Source organism: Orbicella franksi, chromosome 1 (assembly GCF_964199315.1).
Source record: "Orbicella franksi chromosome 1, jaOrbFran1.1, whole genome shotgun sequence".
In the NCBI taxonomy this organism is placed as follows: domain Eukaryota; kingdom Metazoa; phylum Cnidaria; class Anthozoa; order Scleractinia; family Merulinidae; genus Orbicella; species Orbicella franksi.
The window spans coordinates 39,078,380-39,095,407 of NC_138145.1; the positions used below are offsets into that span (position 1 = coordinate 39,078,380).

The 17,028-nt window shown below is 38.0% G+C and overlaps 1 protein-coding gene and 1 pseudogene across 1 annotated transcript; one reads left to right on the top strand and one right to left on the bottom strand.

Moving 5' to 3' along the window:
* Nucleotides 1–323: 323 nt before the first annotated feature.
* Nucleotides 324–1,945, bottom strand: LOC145462381 (uncharacterized protein KIAA1958 homolog). Its single transcript, XM_081445894.1, has one exon. It carries the CDS (start codon nucleotides 1,677–1,679, stop codon nucleotides 324–326), a length of 1,356 nt encoding a protein of 451 aa, XP_081302020.1. The 5' UTR covers nucleotides 1,680–1,945.
* A 5,926-nt stretch (nucleotides 1,946–7,871) lies between these two features.
* On the top strand, nucleotides 7,872–16,126 carry LOC145499456 (epithelial sodium channel subunit alpha-like; annotated as a pseudogene).
* The last annotated feature ends 902 nt before the right edge of the window (nucleotides 16,127–17,028 follow it).

Here is a 17,028-nt window from a genome sequence, read left to right on the forward strand (position 1 = left end):
CGAGTTGGTTATGATCACTTCATATCCAACAAGGTCGAATGGAATAATTGTTTTAGTATATTCTCAAATCGGGTTTTTACCGCCGATTTTTATTTCAACAATTTTACAAAGCGGTGAAAAAAACATACAACTTCCGGTCACATGCGCGCCGTGATCACCTGATTATTACATCACTGAATGAGCTGAATGAAATTTGACAGCTTCACAAACGACAAACTGTGGTCAACTGTTAAACAAAATCAACCTTGAAATATTCAACCGTTCAAATGCAAGGGAAAAAGACCGCTTCGGAAGCTTTCAAGTGTTTAAATAGTGTTCAAAGTTCAGGAAGATTTTCCTGATTCTCCGCCTCCGTAGTAGTTGTGAACTTGGACATTGCAGTTGAAGAAAACCTGCGGAAAGCTTCTTCGCTCGCTTTGCCGAACCTCGGTGTTTACGAACTGATTTTGGACTAAAACTGTCCCTTCACTTTGAGGTTGCCGTTCTTGCTGGCCGTGGCATTGGTTTTCTTTCTCAGCTGCAGAGATACCAGTGCATGGGGAAGCTTCAGAGGCTCCGGCTGAGACAAAATCACTGAGAACGTGCGACATCTTCTTTTGCTGTTCTATGGATGGGCGATCATTGTACGATTCCACCGCCTGGTCTGATCTGTGTCCCGTAACAGACTTTATGTGTCTGGTTTCACAGTTATGGTCAGACAGAACTGTAACTGCTGTCGCCCTGAGGCAGTGGTTGGTTAGATGGGGCTCTATGCCAGCTCGCCTGCTCATATTTTTCAACATGTTGTCCAGCATGCTCGAGCCAACCGGCGAGTTGCAATACCAGATTTTGTCATCTGTTGGACTGAATTTCTGACTTTGGCCGTCTCTTGGTTTTTGGAAAAGAGCTTCGGAACTCGGGTTCAGGTGATGTAGGTAGTTTTTGATTGTTTTCACTGGGCACCTCTGAGAACCAGCAACGGCAAAGATCTTCGCGTCAGATTCATCCTCAGAGTCTCCAAGGCCGCCTTGATGATTTTTTGTGCTGCGCAGTGAACCAGGCTGTCGTCTGTTTAACTCAAAATACTCGACACCTCTAGGCGTTGTTCTTAGGGAGAGCATTCCAGGGTTCAACTGCCGCTGATTTTCTCTTCCTCGTCGTCCGAAGAAAAGGGTGAGATAAAACCATGCCGTTCTCTGCAGTTGGGCTGGATTTTGACTGTCGGCCGGCCCAAGTTCGCCGCTTTCAAAGAGCCTCTGGATTTGATCTTTTGACACTGCTTTCTTATGGACAACTCCAGCTATTTTACCCGTCTTTCTGAGATCCTTTACAAAGGCATCCAAAACTTTATTGGCTTCGGTAAACACAGCGTCGGAGATGATAGAAAAAGGCTTGTTGTTTGGTGGCGAGCGAAGAAAGCGATCTATGGCGGCTCGAATGGACTTCATGGATGTGTTTTTGTAATACCTCCCGTCTTTCTTCCTTGCGGAGGTGTAGAAACATTTAAGGCATTCATTTAGCTCCTCTTTGGACATGTCTTCAATTCGTTTCGAAAATTTTGTGGCAACAGGACTTGACAGCCATTCTGTAAATAACGAGGTAAGAATTTTTGTCGTTGTTACGAATAAATTATCAAAATATCGACAGTGAACGTAACAATTGTTGCTAGTTTTTGAGTAAAACTCCCACATACGTACCATTAAATATGTTCATGCCGAACTTTGTGGCTTTCTTCGTTTTTTCTGGGATAGCATTGTCTAATATCTCTTGAAGTTTAGAGGGAGACAGCTCCTGAAACCTGCCAGTATCGGCCATTATGGAGAGCTGAAGTTAAAAACTTCGTGCGGAAAATTTTTAAACTTGGCGCATTATTTTCCATATTAGGTAAAACTCCGACTAATGGCTCATAGTCGGAGTTTTTGAGCCAATTAGAGAGCTAGAAATGCAATAGTCGGAGCTGAGAATATACTAATACTGAATATTCGTTTCAGCTTCGCGTCTGTTTACCTTTTATCTATGCTGTGTTTTTCCACTGGAATACTTCCTTTACGCCTTCTATACTGGTCAGCAATTCTATAAACTGGCGAGTCAATCAATTTTTTGGCTACTTATGTCTTCCGCGGAAAAAAAAATGCGATAAAACTTTATGGGTTTCGAGAGGGATGTTTACTTGCGAAATGTTTCAAGTCTGTAATCATTCTGTTTTGATTTCTTCTCTAAGTATGGGATTTGGGCACCGGAATTGTGTTGTTGTTGGCTGCCCAAACAGCGGAAAAAGGTTGAAAAAATGGGCGAAACAAACGTCCACTGTTAATGCATGTTTGAACGGGACACATACCTGCGACTGCGAGCCACTATTCAAGCTTTTTCCCTTTCCCACGGAAAAAAAGGATAGCGAAGGAAGAAGACGTTAATGTTGCTGAGTCATTGTATTTTCAATTGCTGCTAGCTATTATATTGTTTCAATTGCCATTTGCTTCTTAATTTAATGGGCCAAATTTATTAATGTCACTGTTTATAATTCTGGTCCTCTGACTTGGCTATATATGTACCTGTATTACAGATCATGTTGCTATTTTTGCACATGCCACATTTCATAAATCTCATTGTTCAATGGCTAAATGTGGCTCTCATGTGCTCTATTCTATATTTATTTTTAACCCTGTTAATTATAAAAGGCTTAATTTCAAAGCTATTTTAACCCTGTTTATATCTATTTTAAAGCTATTTTAAAGTTAGTTCATGTTAGTTTTGGTCAGCACTCTGAACTATTTTTTGGCTATTTTTGTTTCAAAATAATAGGTTTAAAATAGATAGAAAATTGCTTTAAAATAGTCCAGAAAAAAAATATATATGATAGGAATCATAGGAATAAAATAACATATAAAATATATAAAACAGATTTAAAATACTCATTATTTTTGTAAGGGGTAATTTCACCTATCCACGCGACAGGAAATAAATCTTGTACCAGTATACTGAATTCATTAATTCAAGTACATTTTGTCAGTTTTCTAAACTGCCATTCGCATGCATGAATGACCACAAAACGTTGGCTTAAAAGTTAAGTTAAGAGTGTCAAGCTCTTTGTGTTATGTAAACAAGGAAGGGATAGATGAGTATCAACATTGTTTGTGGTTGTTGACAGGAGGATCCTCATTGAGGTGAAGACCTCTTCTTTGTCTTTTTATGTTGTTGTGCACTATTATGCCTTCAATATTGACTACAAAGCTTTTACATTCAAATAATATTTTATATAAATTTCCTTGGAGTTTTGTTTGGGAATGCAGTTGTTTGTTTTATTAGAAACTTAATTATACTTCACTGAGGGCTATTTAAACTCAACCTTTCTCGGTGTGAACAGAATGTACAAAGTACACAGCAATGATGGATCATCCTTGCAAGTGCAACAGTCTAGTGCCAAATATTTTGTGTATTCTGTTTAAATTTGTAAGGTTGTACATTAAATGGTTCTTACTGAGGTATTATTATAAGAACCATGAGGACATTATTGTGATTTTACTACAAAAAAGTCAGAAAATAGCTTATGTTTTCATATACATGGAAGAGTTTTGTTTAGGGTTTTTATCACTGACTCAAAAAAAAAAAATATTAATTGCACTATAAGTAAAGAAATGCAGATGTTAAAGTAAATGGGTTATGTTAGAATTTTCAGTGAGAGGAATATTTAAAGGGGCTGTGTTGCAGATTTAAATTATATTTTTTTGCAAGGACTTTAAATTTTGAATGCAGTAAAACATTCAGATAACCAGTCTCAATATTCTACGTCCACCACTCTTAGTCATTTGCCTCTACTTAAAAATCATGTTGAGGTTTGTTCCTACTTCAAAGAAATTTGATTTCACTTGACAAGACATGTGTTAATATATCGCGACATGTATCCTTTAATAAAAGTAGGATAATTCAGCCCTTTCCTGGTGGCCATGGAGTCTTATACAGGACCAGGAACATCTTATTTAGGAATTTTTTCCAACAAGCCTCCAATTTCTCCCGTTTATGTATCATTTGTTAAAATCAATTCATCATTTGGAAATAATTGAGGATTATTGTAAGAAAAGAGATTTGAAGAGCTACAGTGGTCAATTTAAACTCCAAGGCTGTGGTATGTAACATTCACTTACTTTGAATTTAAACTATCTTTGGTTTACTGAATGTGACTCTTGTTGTTAGAGCATGATAAATTAATGGTATTTAGTAGCATACATTGTGTGCTTTTTATTTCACCACAAACTCCACTTTTGAACTCTGGAGCATTGGGACAGCCTCAAGAGGTATCCTGAAATTTCAAAAACTTGTTTGTGGACTGATTTCCGGAGTATTTGGTTGAATGGAGTGTGGCCATTGTAACTATGTGGTTATTTCTCCACACAGAAAAAAGTGGTTATTAAGCAATTATGAAGTAGTTTAATGTCCTGTTGTGAATCCAATGTCTAGCTGGATTACAAATAAAAGACTGGGTTTTTATGTGCATTGCTTTGCATTGAGAGTTGTATTTTTCTACTAATAAGTACAGCGATGGCATTACAAGACTTAAGTATATGTGATACTACATCCACAAGTGTTTAATCTACACTGTCCCTGGCCTCAAAGCTTTGGCTATCCTCACACTGAGCACCATGGGAGAGACCTGTAAATGGATTTGATCTTGTCCAGAATAGTGAAAGTAACAGGACTTCTTGAAATACTTCTTGATATACCTACATGAAATGAGAAAAGTACTCTTAAAATGGGAATTAATTTTAAAGAAACAATATTCTTGAACTGTTCTTGAAAATAAGAATAATCTTGTCTTGAAATAAGAGCATTCCTTCTTAAATCAAGGATTTTCTATAAGGAATCTCAAAGTAAGAAACTGTTTCTTAAAATAAGAATTAATCTTAAAACAAGAAATTAAATTTAACAAAACCAAATTTCTTAACTGGAGATTTGTTTTAAGAAATTTATTTCTTACAATAAGATTTTTCATTTAAAAGTGTTCAGCAGTCGGTTGGACAGGAATTCCCAAGAGTTCACTTCATCGTAAGTTAGACTCCTCTGACTCCGCAGAACTCATTGCAGCCGGTCAGAAATTCTTTGCCTGAAATCACGACTTTAAATGTAAATTTTTCCCTCAAAATTATCCGGAAACCGTCACTTGAAACTTTAGACGTATGTAGTTGATTAGGATTGGTAAAAGATGAATTAAAGAAAGAGAAATAAGACAAGATAAAAGGTAACCAGACGCGAAGATGAAACGAATATTCAGTAATGGCGGAGATTCGAGAGTTCGTGCTCACTTTTCTGGAGCGCATATCCCATAATGCATTGCCTAAAAACCGGAAGCGGGAAACTCTTGATGCTTGTATTCCAACATGGAAGAAACATGGCCGCCATGCTGGTGTACACGTCTAGTCCAGGCTTCCGCGGCCATACTATGACATCCCTCCTTTTCAATAATAGGTCCGCACTGCGTACTTGTGTGTACGTAGCGTTCTTTTTGCTTTTTTCAATTTTACCTGTTGAAGAAATTAAACTGGGCTGCTTATTGGAAACGGACTTCTCTAACGGGAAAGGATGCTACTCCATCCACTTCTTGTTCAGGTTTTTTTCCACCCGATCCCTAACCCTTCCCGATAAATGTTAGCTTGCGAAAGCATACCAGTCCCTGCGCAACCTGCACTAATCACAAGCTGAGTTGGTTTGTGTGAGCAAACTAACTCCCGATATGGACAGCTAAAGGAGTAATGAAAGAAATCTATCAGTAAACAAAACAACTGCAATCAACATTTTCAAATCCTACACGAAATTAGGAAGCTGGATTTTCGATAAATGAAAACAGACATGCAATTAAGCACAAGCTTAAATACAATTAAATTACGGAAGGTACGAGGAGAGATTTTCGATAAACGCAAACAGATAACGTACCGCATCTCAAAACAACCTATGAAAGAAAAAAACCTAAAAATAAAAATGAAGTCTCTTAAAGCCGTTGAATGGTACATAAAAGCGAAGCGGCCAACTCGAAGGAAGCAGAAAATCCACTCGCACAAGCCAATTAGCACCCAATCTCGGCTTCTCATCTATAGGATCTAAACTAGTGCCCAGTCATCTTAGTAGAATTCCTTTTCACAGAAACATAAAAATGGAATGTTATATGTTCATAGTGACGTCACAACAAGGCAGCTGTTATTCTTTTTATGGATATGGAAGTAACTGGTTTTCTCAGTCAGAACTGCCTCTTTTGTTAATATTATCTTGTTTAAAGAACACAGGAAACATAAATGACATGCATTCTCGGTCAGAAATTAGGTAGCCTTGTTTCCTAATCTTTTTGTTTAAAAAAAAAAACGCAGTGAGGAGCAATTGCATGCATGTCTCAGGAGGGAGTTTTGTTATGTCGATTCATATGAGGATGGCAGGGAAATGCTTTACAGTTTTGTTTCTTCGAAAAAATAACAAACAGTAGTGTTTATCCCTAATTCACGGTCACTTCAATTATCAATACCTTCGAAACTGGAGGTAGGAAAACTTTCTCTAGACCAAATGTGAGATCTATTTGTGCTCCAAAGTAATAACCAAATGGTTTATTTTTCAAACATTTTGAATAAAATGTTCTGTATCATCTTCATTTTAATTGGTCGCGAATGAAAGTGGATATAAGCTAAGAAACATGGGAAGACACAACAATACACAGCATTGATTAGTATTATGCATGATTTAATTTAATTCACCAAAGGGTACATTTTGCATTATACATTTTCCGCTGAAATTCAATTTTATCACAGTAAGTTTATTCAAATTCGATTGAGCATGCTATCGAGTAAATAAAGTTAGATATTACACTTGGTTTGATTCAATTACCCGTCATTTCTACAGATCGCTACAAACAGAGATTGGTTTTCAGCCAAGTAGAAAATACTTACTGCGCGCATGGGAGTCAAAACAATGCTTCCAATATTATACACGACGTTTAAGAAATCCCAGCTTCATCTATATAACATAGAGTAAGCATCAGATTTTATAGTAATTGGCCGGTCTTTCTAGATTCTTAATGTTTGAATTAGCCGGTTAACGATTACTGTAGAGTTTCCAAACTACATGCCTATATTTTATTCATAACTGAGGTGGTTCATTATTTAAGGCTGGCAAAGTTTCTGAAAAAGCTTACGGTAACCCAATGAATTTTCAAACAGCGTAACTAAACAGTCCCCACTGTGTTGCACTCCAAGAGATTCAGAACTTGATGAGCCAGTTTAAATTTACAATAATAATCTCTTTCAGCTCAAGATTATCTTTATCATAAGGGTGAAGATGACTCATGCAATTCTTCGCTCACTTCGGTCTGTTCACGACATTTAAGTTCTTTGCACTCCCTGAGGAAAAAGCAGTCACAAGGTAATTACAAACGAAGTTTTTGAATGCAAATATTATTTATTGACCCTTACTCAAGAAGTATAACATTTTTTTTTGAAAAATTTATAACGAACAAGTAAAATGTTTAAGTTAAAAGTCAAAAGATTAGCTGTGGTTTAAAGAACATTTTCTCACATTAACGCCTTAAACTTATGTCGGCAAATACGTATGGTAATGCATGATAAACTTGCGAAATACAAAATGTATCAATCGCTCTGATCATAATACGTTAACTTAGTTGTGTTAAGTTACCCAAGAACTGCTTAGAGTTCAATTGAGGGCTGAAAAATCTAATGGGATTAACCTCTGGTCTAGCAGATCTTTCCACGAGTGAAAACAATGTTCGTACGTAGATGCCAAATTTTGATTTTTTTTTTTTAATTTTAGAGAATACTAATTAAAATTATTTCTTTATTTGAAACGTTTCTCTTTGTCAAGCCCTTTTCACTTAGGCTGAGACCGAGTACTTGAAGGTTGCCATGGAAACTCCTGAAGTTAAAAACGAGGAGAAAAAGATAAGTGTACACAAGACTTCTTTTTGTTCCCGTATATGGAATTTCTGCGACTACACGTCCGCGCACGGGCTGGGAAGGATATCTAGTGTCAAACACTGGACCAGGACAGTGTTCTGGAGTTTATTGTTTACTGGAGCTGTGACAATGCTTTGTGTTCAAGTCTATTCTTTGCTGGACAAGTATGAAAGTCGACCGCTAACAACGTTAGTTACTGTCGAAAAGAAGACGGTAAGTCCGTAAGACAGCCGGGAAGTCTAGTAGAGCAATAAATGTGTTAGCTTTTCTGTAAAGGAACAATTTTTGCATTGTCAAACACAAATATTTTGATGTTACAAGATTTGTTGTTGAACGAGATGTGTAGTAAAAGAAAATTTAAAAATCCCAAATAGTTTTCGTGTAAAGGGAGCGGTTTAATTACCAGAATAGGAGACACTATGTTTTCCGTCTTAGATTCGATATTCGTGCAAAATCTTTAAAATTTCTGGTACTCTAATTTGCTGAAAGCAAACATTTAGTCATTTCGCCATTGACTAGGCGTGGTAAACTCAGTGTCAATCAAAACAAACTCGATAGAAATAAGTAGCAGGCCGAATTAGCCTCAGGTTGGGGAGCAACTCTGTTTTCTTCTTGATTGTTTTATCAGAGTTAGACTCATTGGTGACCATCAACTAGCTAGTAGTTAAATTAGAGATAACATTGAAAGTAACACAAACCTTTACGAAGAACTTTTACATTTCCTCTTTTCTGTAATGTTGCAGAGTTTGGATTTTCCAATGGTTACTTTCTGCAACTACAATGCACTCAAAAACTTCTCAATTCAAGGGAACAAGAACAACAACTTGACGGCGTTTGTTCAAGATTTACACAATTTGAGTAAGAGAATTTCCATTTCAGTTCTGTTATTCCATAATATAGCTGAACAACTGGGAAAAAGCTAAACAAAAATAAAACAAAAACAGCTTAACCCAAAACCTATCCGATTGATAATTCGGAGTTTTCCACATTACCAGTTGAATGATACCCAGTCATATGCATACCTCGCTATCCCATTTTGCCCGTCTCGTCATGATGACATTTTGGATTCGCCATCTTGACTTTTTTCATTACTTTAGGACGTCGGGGAAATCACAAAAATAACTCAACCTAGCTACAAACAACACAACAATACCAAAACGCCTTAAAAAGAAATATAACTCTATGAAAGTTAAGTTTTGCTTGAATATGATTGAGAAAGTTAAAGTTAAAGCCATCGGCGGTATTTTCCGCCCACAGGTGTAGATACTGTTACTAAAATGTTTTGATATTTTCACAGATGGATCAAATGTCGACAATCCCCAAATTAATTCCACATCAAAGCCGACGTCAGAAAGTTCTTCAACAACCAACTTTACAGACGAGACCTGGCAAGATGATAACTTTGAAAATCCAGACCAACTTGATTCTCAGTTTCTGCGAGGCGAGGAAATGGCAGTGTATTTAGCAAGAGAAGATGTGCAAATCCTCTCTTTATTGGGTCATCAATTTGATGAAATGGTGTTGTCCTGCACTTACAGGGGAGTGTCGTGTCGGTGGGTAACGAAGAATTTTTCAATGAATTCCTGTTAAATAACGGTATAGGGGCGATTGTTATGTACATGGAGTGACAGTGTGGGCATCAGCGTTATGTTATTCAGATTCAAACTATGTGAGATAAAAATAATTATCAGTTTTAGTAGTTCCGCTATAGATCTTCCTTTCAAGTCTAAACCTCCCCATGTTAAGTATTTCAATATGCTAACTGGAAAAACGCCAGTCGTGACTTATTTGACTTGGTCAGTGATTAAAGGGCCCTAGTCAGTCACACCTTTGTTTCTGTTTACATGCGAGAGTTTCGCTATTGTATATTTTATTTGGAGCATGTCGAAACGAAGGAAATCACCGTGAAACTACTAAAGATCTAATTCAACATACTTTCAGGTACACAACTTACAGTAAAGCAATGAGGTTTTGGTTCATGATGCAAGATCAATAATTTCGATGGCATCGAAAATGGTGGAGGCTGACTAGGCCAGGGTCCGTTAATTTGTTTAAGTAACCATCAATCAATGCCCATTACAAATGTACTTCAAGAAGTTTTGTGACTAACTGATACTTGGACGAGCAAAGCCATTTGGGCTTTACGAGGAGAGTCCCTAGCAAGTTTACATGAGTGATTTCTACATACACATGTCTGTGATTCATATAGTGTTATTTTTATTTTTTATTTATTCTTTGTAATAATGATTCCTTTTTCTTTGTCCAGCAATAGTGATAAATGCTGTTGCCTAAGCATTATGTTGAAGGAGATAATGATTTTTAACTTTTTTTCTTGAAAAACTTTTTGTTGATTGAATTTGGCAAGCCATTCCATATCATATTTCCCTCGTAATTTAAAGTTGTTTAGTGCAATTCCAACAAATCCATACCCATTATAACAAAGGTCCATTTTTTCGTCAGAAACTACACGACCTCGTTTTGGACTTCGTTTTGGCATTACAAGTATGGAAACTGTTTTGTGTTCAACAGAGGCGAGGTTAATGGCGTCGAAGTAGAGATTTTAAAATCCAACAATCCTGGGTCATCTCAAGGTGAATATCACAAACAATTACAAACTGCCTGCCTTGAAATCAAACAGATAAAATCGAAAAAAAAAACGTTATCTTAATACCAGACTGAAATGACCTTTTCGATGTTAGAAGGCATCTCACAGCTGAGTTTTCTTTTCAAAGATTGCTTACCAACAAGAACTGAACGATATGGAATATCGCTCTCTCCCTGTCACCTCTTGCCTACGATTTCCCGTAATCACATACGCACAGAAGTGTAGCCAAATCACGCGGAAAAGTTGAATTTTGTTGAAAGCTAATCTTTTTTACGTCTGAGTGGAAAAATGACACTGAGAATATAACTTACACAATAATTGTGCTTATAACTATATCAAGCCATAAAAATTAGCCTTTTTTGTAAATGATAAGTTGTTTTCCCGTTTCATTTGTAAATTTATAAAAGTACCCTTCTGTGTTTTGGATATTCAATGAAATGTCCTTCTTTTTCTTCTTCTTTTGATTTAAGGTCTTAATTTGGAAATTAATATCGAACAAGATGAATACATTGGTCCCCTGACTCCAGAGGCGGGGATCAGAGTAGACATTTCTCCTCAGGGTGCGATGCCATTTCCACTAGACAAAGGAGTGAGTTTGGCTCCAGGGTACGCTACAATGATCGGACTGAGGAAGGTAATCTGTCTTTGATCTGTCTTTTTATCCAATTCCAGGCTTGTAAAGAATCCTGCTTGGCTTACAATCAGCTAGAAAGATGCGGTTGTATGGAATACAGATTCCCAGCTGATGGACAAAAGATATGCAGCGTGACGAACATTAACTCAAGTAATGCTCATTTAAAATATTAACAGAAGTAAATTTAGGCCTGATATCGATATAATTAGTGATCTCACTAGACAAGGAAAGTGCTGTTTTGAATTCCTGTTCCCAATCATATCTCTACAGTCAAGTGCCTCAGTAAGGTCCAGGAGCTATATAAAAGCAACAAGCTTAACTGCACCACGTCATGTCCACCACCTTGCAGGTAAATAAAGACACATAATGCCTGAAGTCATGGATAAATGTGCGAGTTATAACATATACTGGGGAATGTGCAATTTAAAATGGCGCGATGGTTTTGTTCGATTTATTAGCGCGCGCATTAAAATATCTGTACTCTGAGCATCATATTGGGCCAAGCGGGGAGTAACGTTATATAAATTAATAATAATAATAATAATAATCAATATTTAAACAGGGTGACCCCTTCAGTCGCAGGACTGGTATCAACGGGGGCCCTGTATAACGTAAAATAAAAAGAGCATGTATAAATAATATATATCTATAAAAAAAACTAACTACTTTAAAAGATACGCTGAAATGTTTAAAAAATTTAAAAGCTTAAAAAGGTAATAGCGTTCTCATAAAAATTGGATATAGAATTGAAAATGTTCTAAAAAATAACCTAAGAAAAAAAATCGGAGATAGCCTAACTAAAGGTAGAGATTTACTCTTGAATGTTATGGTATTAGATCGAAAAGTGACTTCTAAAACCGACTTGAATCATTTTGTTCCCAGAGAGGTTCCTTAAATTAAATTAGTTTATTTCATTGCAGACTGGAAGGGTTTAAAATAAGTTTCTCGTTTGCAATCTGGCCTTCTGAAAAATATGAGGTATTTTTTCCTAACGTTGCCTCGTTGCCTCGTTGCCTCGTTGCCTCGTTGCCTCGTTGCCTCGTTGCCTCGTTGCCTCGTTGCCTCGTTGCCTCGTTGCCTCGTTGCCTCGTTGCCTCGTTGCCTCGTTGCCTCGTTGCCTCGTTGCCTCGTTGCCTCGTTGCCTCGTTGCCTCGTTGCCTCGTTGCCTCGTTGCCTCGTTGCCTCGTTGCCTCGTTCCGTCGTTGCCTCGTTCCGTCGTTCCCTCGTTCCCTCGTTCCGTCGTTCCCTCGTTCCCTCGTTCCCTCGTTCCCTCGTTCCCTCGTTGCCTCGTTCCCTCGTTGCCTCGTTGCCTCGTTGCCTCGTTGCCTCGTTGCCTCGTTGCCTCGTTGCCTCGTTGCCTCGTTGCCTCGTTGCCTCGTTGCCTCGTTGCCTCGTTGCCTCGTTGCCTCGTTGCCTCGTTGCCTCGTTGCCTCGTTGCCTCGTTGCCTCGTTGCCTCGTTGCCTCGTTGCCTCGTTGCCTCGTTGCCTCGTTACCTCGTTGCCTCGTTCCATCGTTCCTTCGTTCCTTCGTTCCTTCGTTCCTTCGTTCCTTCGTTCCTTCGTTCCTTCGTTCCTTCGTTCCTTCGTTCCTTTGTTCCTTCGTTCCTTCGTTTCTTCGTTTCTTCGTTCTTTCCTTCCTTCCTTCCTTCCTTCCTTCCTTCGTTCCTTCGTTCCTTCGTTCCTTCGTTCCTTCGTTCCTTCGTTCCTTCGTTCCTTCGTTCCTTTGTTCCTTTGTTCCTTCGTTCCTTCGTTTCTTCGTTCTTTCCTTCCTTCGTTCCTTCGTTCGCTCGTTCGCTCGTTCGTTTGTTTATTTATTTACTATCAACCCATCCGTCTGTCCGTTAGCGCGTTCGTTCTCTCATTAACTTGCTACCTTTCTAATCTCTAAGAAAAATGGATAAAGTATTGAGTACCTCTTTACCGTCGACTGAGTACCATTTTCTGCGTTTGCCTCTTTATCAGCCATTTTATCAAGAAAGTGTCGAGAAGAAGAGCAAATATCTTTTCACCAAATCAGGATCCCACAGGTATATAACTCAGACATTTTTTTATTCTTCGAGCTGTGAAATTTCACGTAACCTCCTTGTAAAGCTTAAAACTAAAGCGCTAAATCTTATTGAGATTATTAAAATTACTTTAAAATTACTTGTTAAAGTAAATGTCGGTGTCCAGCCTTCCAGGCTAACTCGAAAACCTAATGGTTCATTTAGCCTCCAGTCTCAGTAAAACAAGATTACAACAGCTACCTTACATGAAAAATACTACATATTTAAAATATACTTCAAATCTCAGAATGATCATGATATTTATATTTGTATTAAGAAAATAGAGATGTTGTTTTTTGTTGCTGCTGTTGCTGTTGTTATTGACCAGAGTCTTTCCTGATTACACAGGAGGAATGTTTTGAAGCTGCAAGTTTTCTTCGAGGAGGTTGACGTTGAATTCATTTCAGAACAGCGTTCCTATGAAGTAAGTTCTGCCGAAATGTAATGTTTTCCCGGACAGTGAACGTCTTTTCCAGCCAGCCACGTATATGGCTATCCACGGGCATTTTGTTTGTGTTTCCAGGCGCAAAATCTTGGAAGCAATATAGCAAGTGGGGGACATGCTTGCTAAATAAGCATGCGAACCAGTGGCAATAGCATTGCTTCTAGTCTGTTACTTCAGTTGCTACTGATATCACGAGTTAATCTCATTACATTTGTGCGCCACTAGCCCCATATAATTATGGCTAGGGGTTTAGTTTTCTTACTATAAATACGAAGAAGTAATCTTCGCCATAGTGCACACAAATTAAAAAGGAAAAAAGAACGAAAAATTCCTAAAGGACATTGTGATGAGTAATGATGTCACGGTGTGAACTTAAACTTTTCCGGCGTTTGCAGCGTTTACACTGATCTGTAGATATCTGTTCGTTTTTTTTTGTTTTGTTTCTAATTGTGCTGGTTGAGCCACATTATAGAAGAACCAAATCAAGACAATTAATTACATTGAAATTCTGTTAGCTCTGTTAACCTGCATTTGAAGCTTAGTCTTCTTTTTTTAAAGTTGTTCTGTTTATTTTCAACGTGTATAGGCCGGGACGTGAATAAGATGGTTGCAAATTAATAACAGGTGAAATGAGAATCGCCTAACAAAATAATTACTCCCGTAGTAATTTTTTTTTTTTAATATTGGCTGTAAATTTGACTTAGACATATTGGAATAATTCCCTTATCAAATTTGAGGGATCAAAAATCAGTTGAAATCAAGCTTGCAGCCGAGTATTCCCGTTAAGTGTTTTCACTGCAATCTTTGCTAGACGCCGAAAGCTTACCTCTAAAGAAATCAGATTTGACGGAACTAGTTCGACTTCAGATTGCCATTCATGAAAACTTACCATAATTCATAACCATAATCAACCGAGTCTTTGCTTCGACATTATTTTCATTATCGCAACTTATGATCTAACTACAACCGATTAGAAATATAAGCAAACATTGGGCTTGGCACCGGTTGCGCTAACTTCACCTGCAGTTTACTCTCTTAAATGGTCGGTTTCCCCCACTTTATTTTTTAGATCAGTTCCGATTTTCTGATCTTCTCCATTTTAACAAAACACAGAAAAAATCTGTGGGTGAGAAGTTACAAATATTTCGCTTTTTCTGCTTTCTTACAACCGAGGTTTCCTTCGAGTGTGGGCGGGCAAACCTAATATGTATTCCTATATTCAAGGCCTATACTTCCCCAAGGAACGACATCAGCTGCAAAAGTTTACCCAATATTCTTTGTTATATATGTTGAATTGAGTACATTTACCTAATCTTAATTTCAGTAATGTAGCTTCTCAGTTTTCTTGCTAATTGTTAGTGAGTCACGATCGTTTAAAATAAGGAAAACTTCCAAAAAACGCGTGGTCTTCAATGCATACCATCTCGAAAACGAGCACGGTGACCTCCTCCCTCCGCACATTTTTTTCTTTTCTTTTTCTTTTTTTCCTTTTTGGCAAAAGTTGATCTTTACCTAACTGCGTGGGAACATCTTAGGCGCTAACATCCTTAAGGATTAGTTTCCCTGCACTTTTACTTTTACCAGAAAACACTCGACACAATTTAGCATGATAAAGTCGATATGACTAATAGCATGTTGAAAGCCTGAGCAGAATATGCTCGGTACTTAAACTATGCTTTACAATAAACCGGCCGTGCAAATTTTGTCTACTGCAGGAATCCAGTGGCTTATATATGTTTGAATATAGTGGAAACTTCTTTTGAAGGCATAACTTAATCATTAATTAAAGATAAATAAATAAAAATGAGTAGCTGATTTCTCGCATTACGTAACGTTATTCTTTTTTAATATTACGTAACACTTAAAGTCAACAAATGATACTTTTGGGTAATAATGCGATCACGAGTAATAGAGTAATACTGCCATTTGAGATGTTGACTAGAAATTCACGGAAGGAACATGAATGATTGCGGTTACCGGAATTGGCCCTGAGAGTTAGCCTGAAGTACCCTTGTCAGGAGCACGTCGAAGAAACATAGGCTTAAAACACGCTACCCTCCAAAGAAAGGAATGGGACGTCAATGGATAGCAAAACACTCAAGATATTGATGTGCGGGCACGCAGATTTCACGCTCGACTAAGATTAACTTTTTGGGATGAGATGTTTCGGAAAACGAGCTCGCGCGACGGTTTGCAGCTAGATGCTGTAGATGCACAGTCGTTGAGTCCAGCACTAAATATGGCCCAACACAAAAAAATGATAATATTCCCTATAAAAATTCCTAAACTAATTGCTTGGTTTTTCTTCAACAGCTTGTGGCCTTTGTGTCCGACATTGGCGGTCAACTGGGACTGTGGATTGGGTTCTCTGTACTGACTATAGCCGAATTCTTTGAACGCATCTTACTGCTGTGTCATTTGGCCGTCAAAAAATGCACAGTCAAGAAAACATCAGCACAGAGTAACCAGCAATGAGATAGGACATGAGAAGAAACTTCCCTGAACCACATAACCATGCACTTGCGAAACCTAACCTTCCATTAGTATGGACTTAAATAATAAACTCCACACGAATTCATAAGAATTCATGACATGAATAACCTTTTACCCTCATTTTCTCTTGACTTTTAGAACATTTGGAGAAAAACTTAGGCAAGGGGTGGCATACCGTCCTTTAAAGTTATGGTACTCGCAAAGTTTTCCTCAGATTTCAGGGCTCCTGTAGTCTCGTATTTTAGAGGTTATGTGAATCTCGCAATCTCATTTTCGGGAGGACATGTTAATGTTCGACCTATGCAACCGTGAAGCGAGGTGGTCCTCAGGCAGGCTGGACAGCTGGTTGGATGGCTATTCAAGCTGTGCAAAATGTTCTACTGAGGAGAGTGGGGTGGGGTAATTGTGATGAAAAAAATCATTCAAGCTACTTTTAGACCAAAAATTGCATACTTATATAACAAGAAAAGAAAATCATAAAGGGCTGGGAAAGATATATCTTGAGCGTTCAGGGTCCAAAAATGAATAAAATTCATGCTCAACTTGAATCACCCACCCATCTCTTATCAACCCCTGAAAGTTCAGAGGTCGTCCCTAAGAATATGGCGTAGCTGTTTACGGGCAATTTCCTTTCGCGTAGCTGTTTACGAGCAATTTGGTTTCGTGTTGCGTAGCTGTTTACCAACAAGTTCTTTTCGTGTGGCGTAGCTGTTTACCAGCAAGTTCTTTGTGTGTGACGTGGCTGTTTACCAGCACGTTCTCTGCGTGATGCGTGGCTGTTTACCAGCAAGCTCTTTGTGTGTGGAACAAAACGTGAGTATTTCTTCTTCATTTTAATTTGACTACAACATGCAAACACATAATCATTAGAAACACAATAGCTG

What these genes read in the sequence shown, in the direction of transcription:
- LOC145462381 (XM_081445894.1), bottom strand. Translation starts at nt 1,679, where the DNA reads ATGGTACGTATGTGGGAGTTTTACTCAAAAACTAGCAACAATTGTTAC.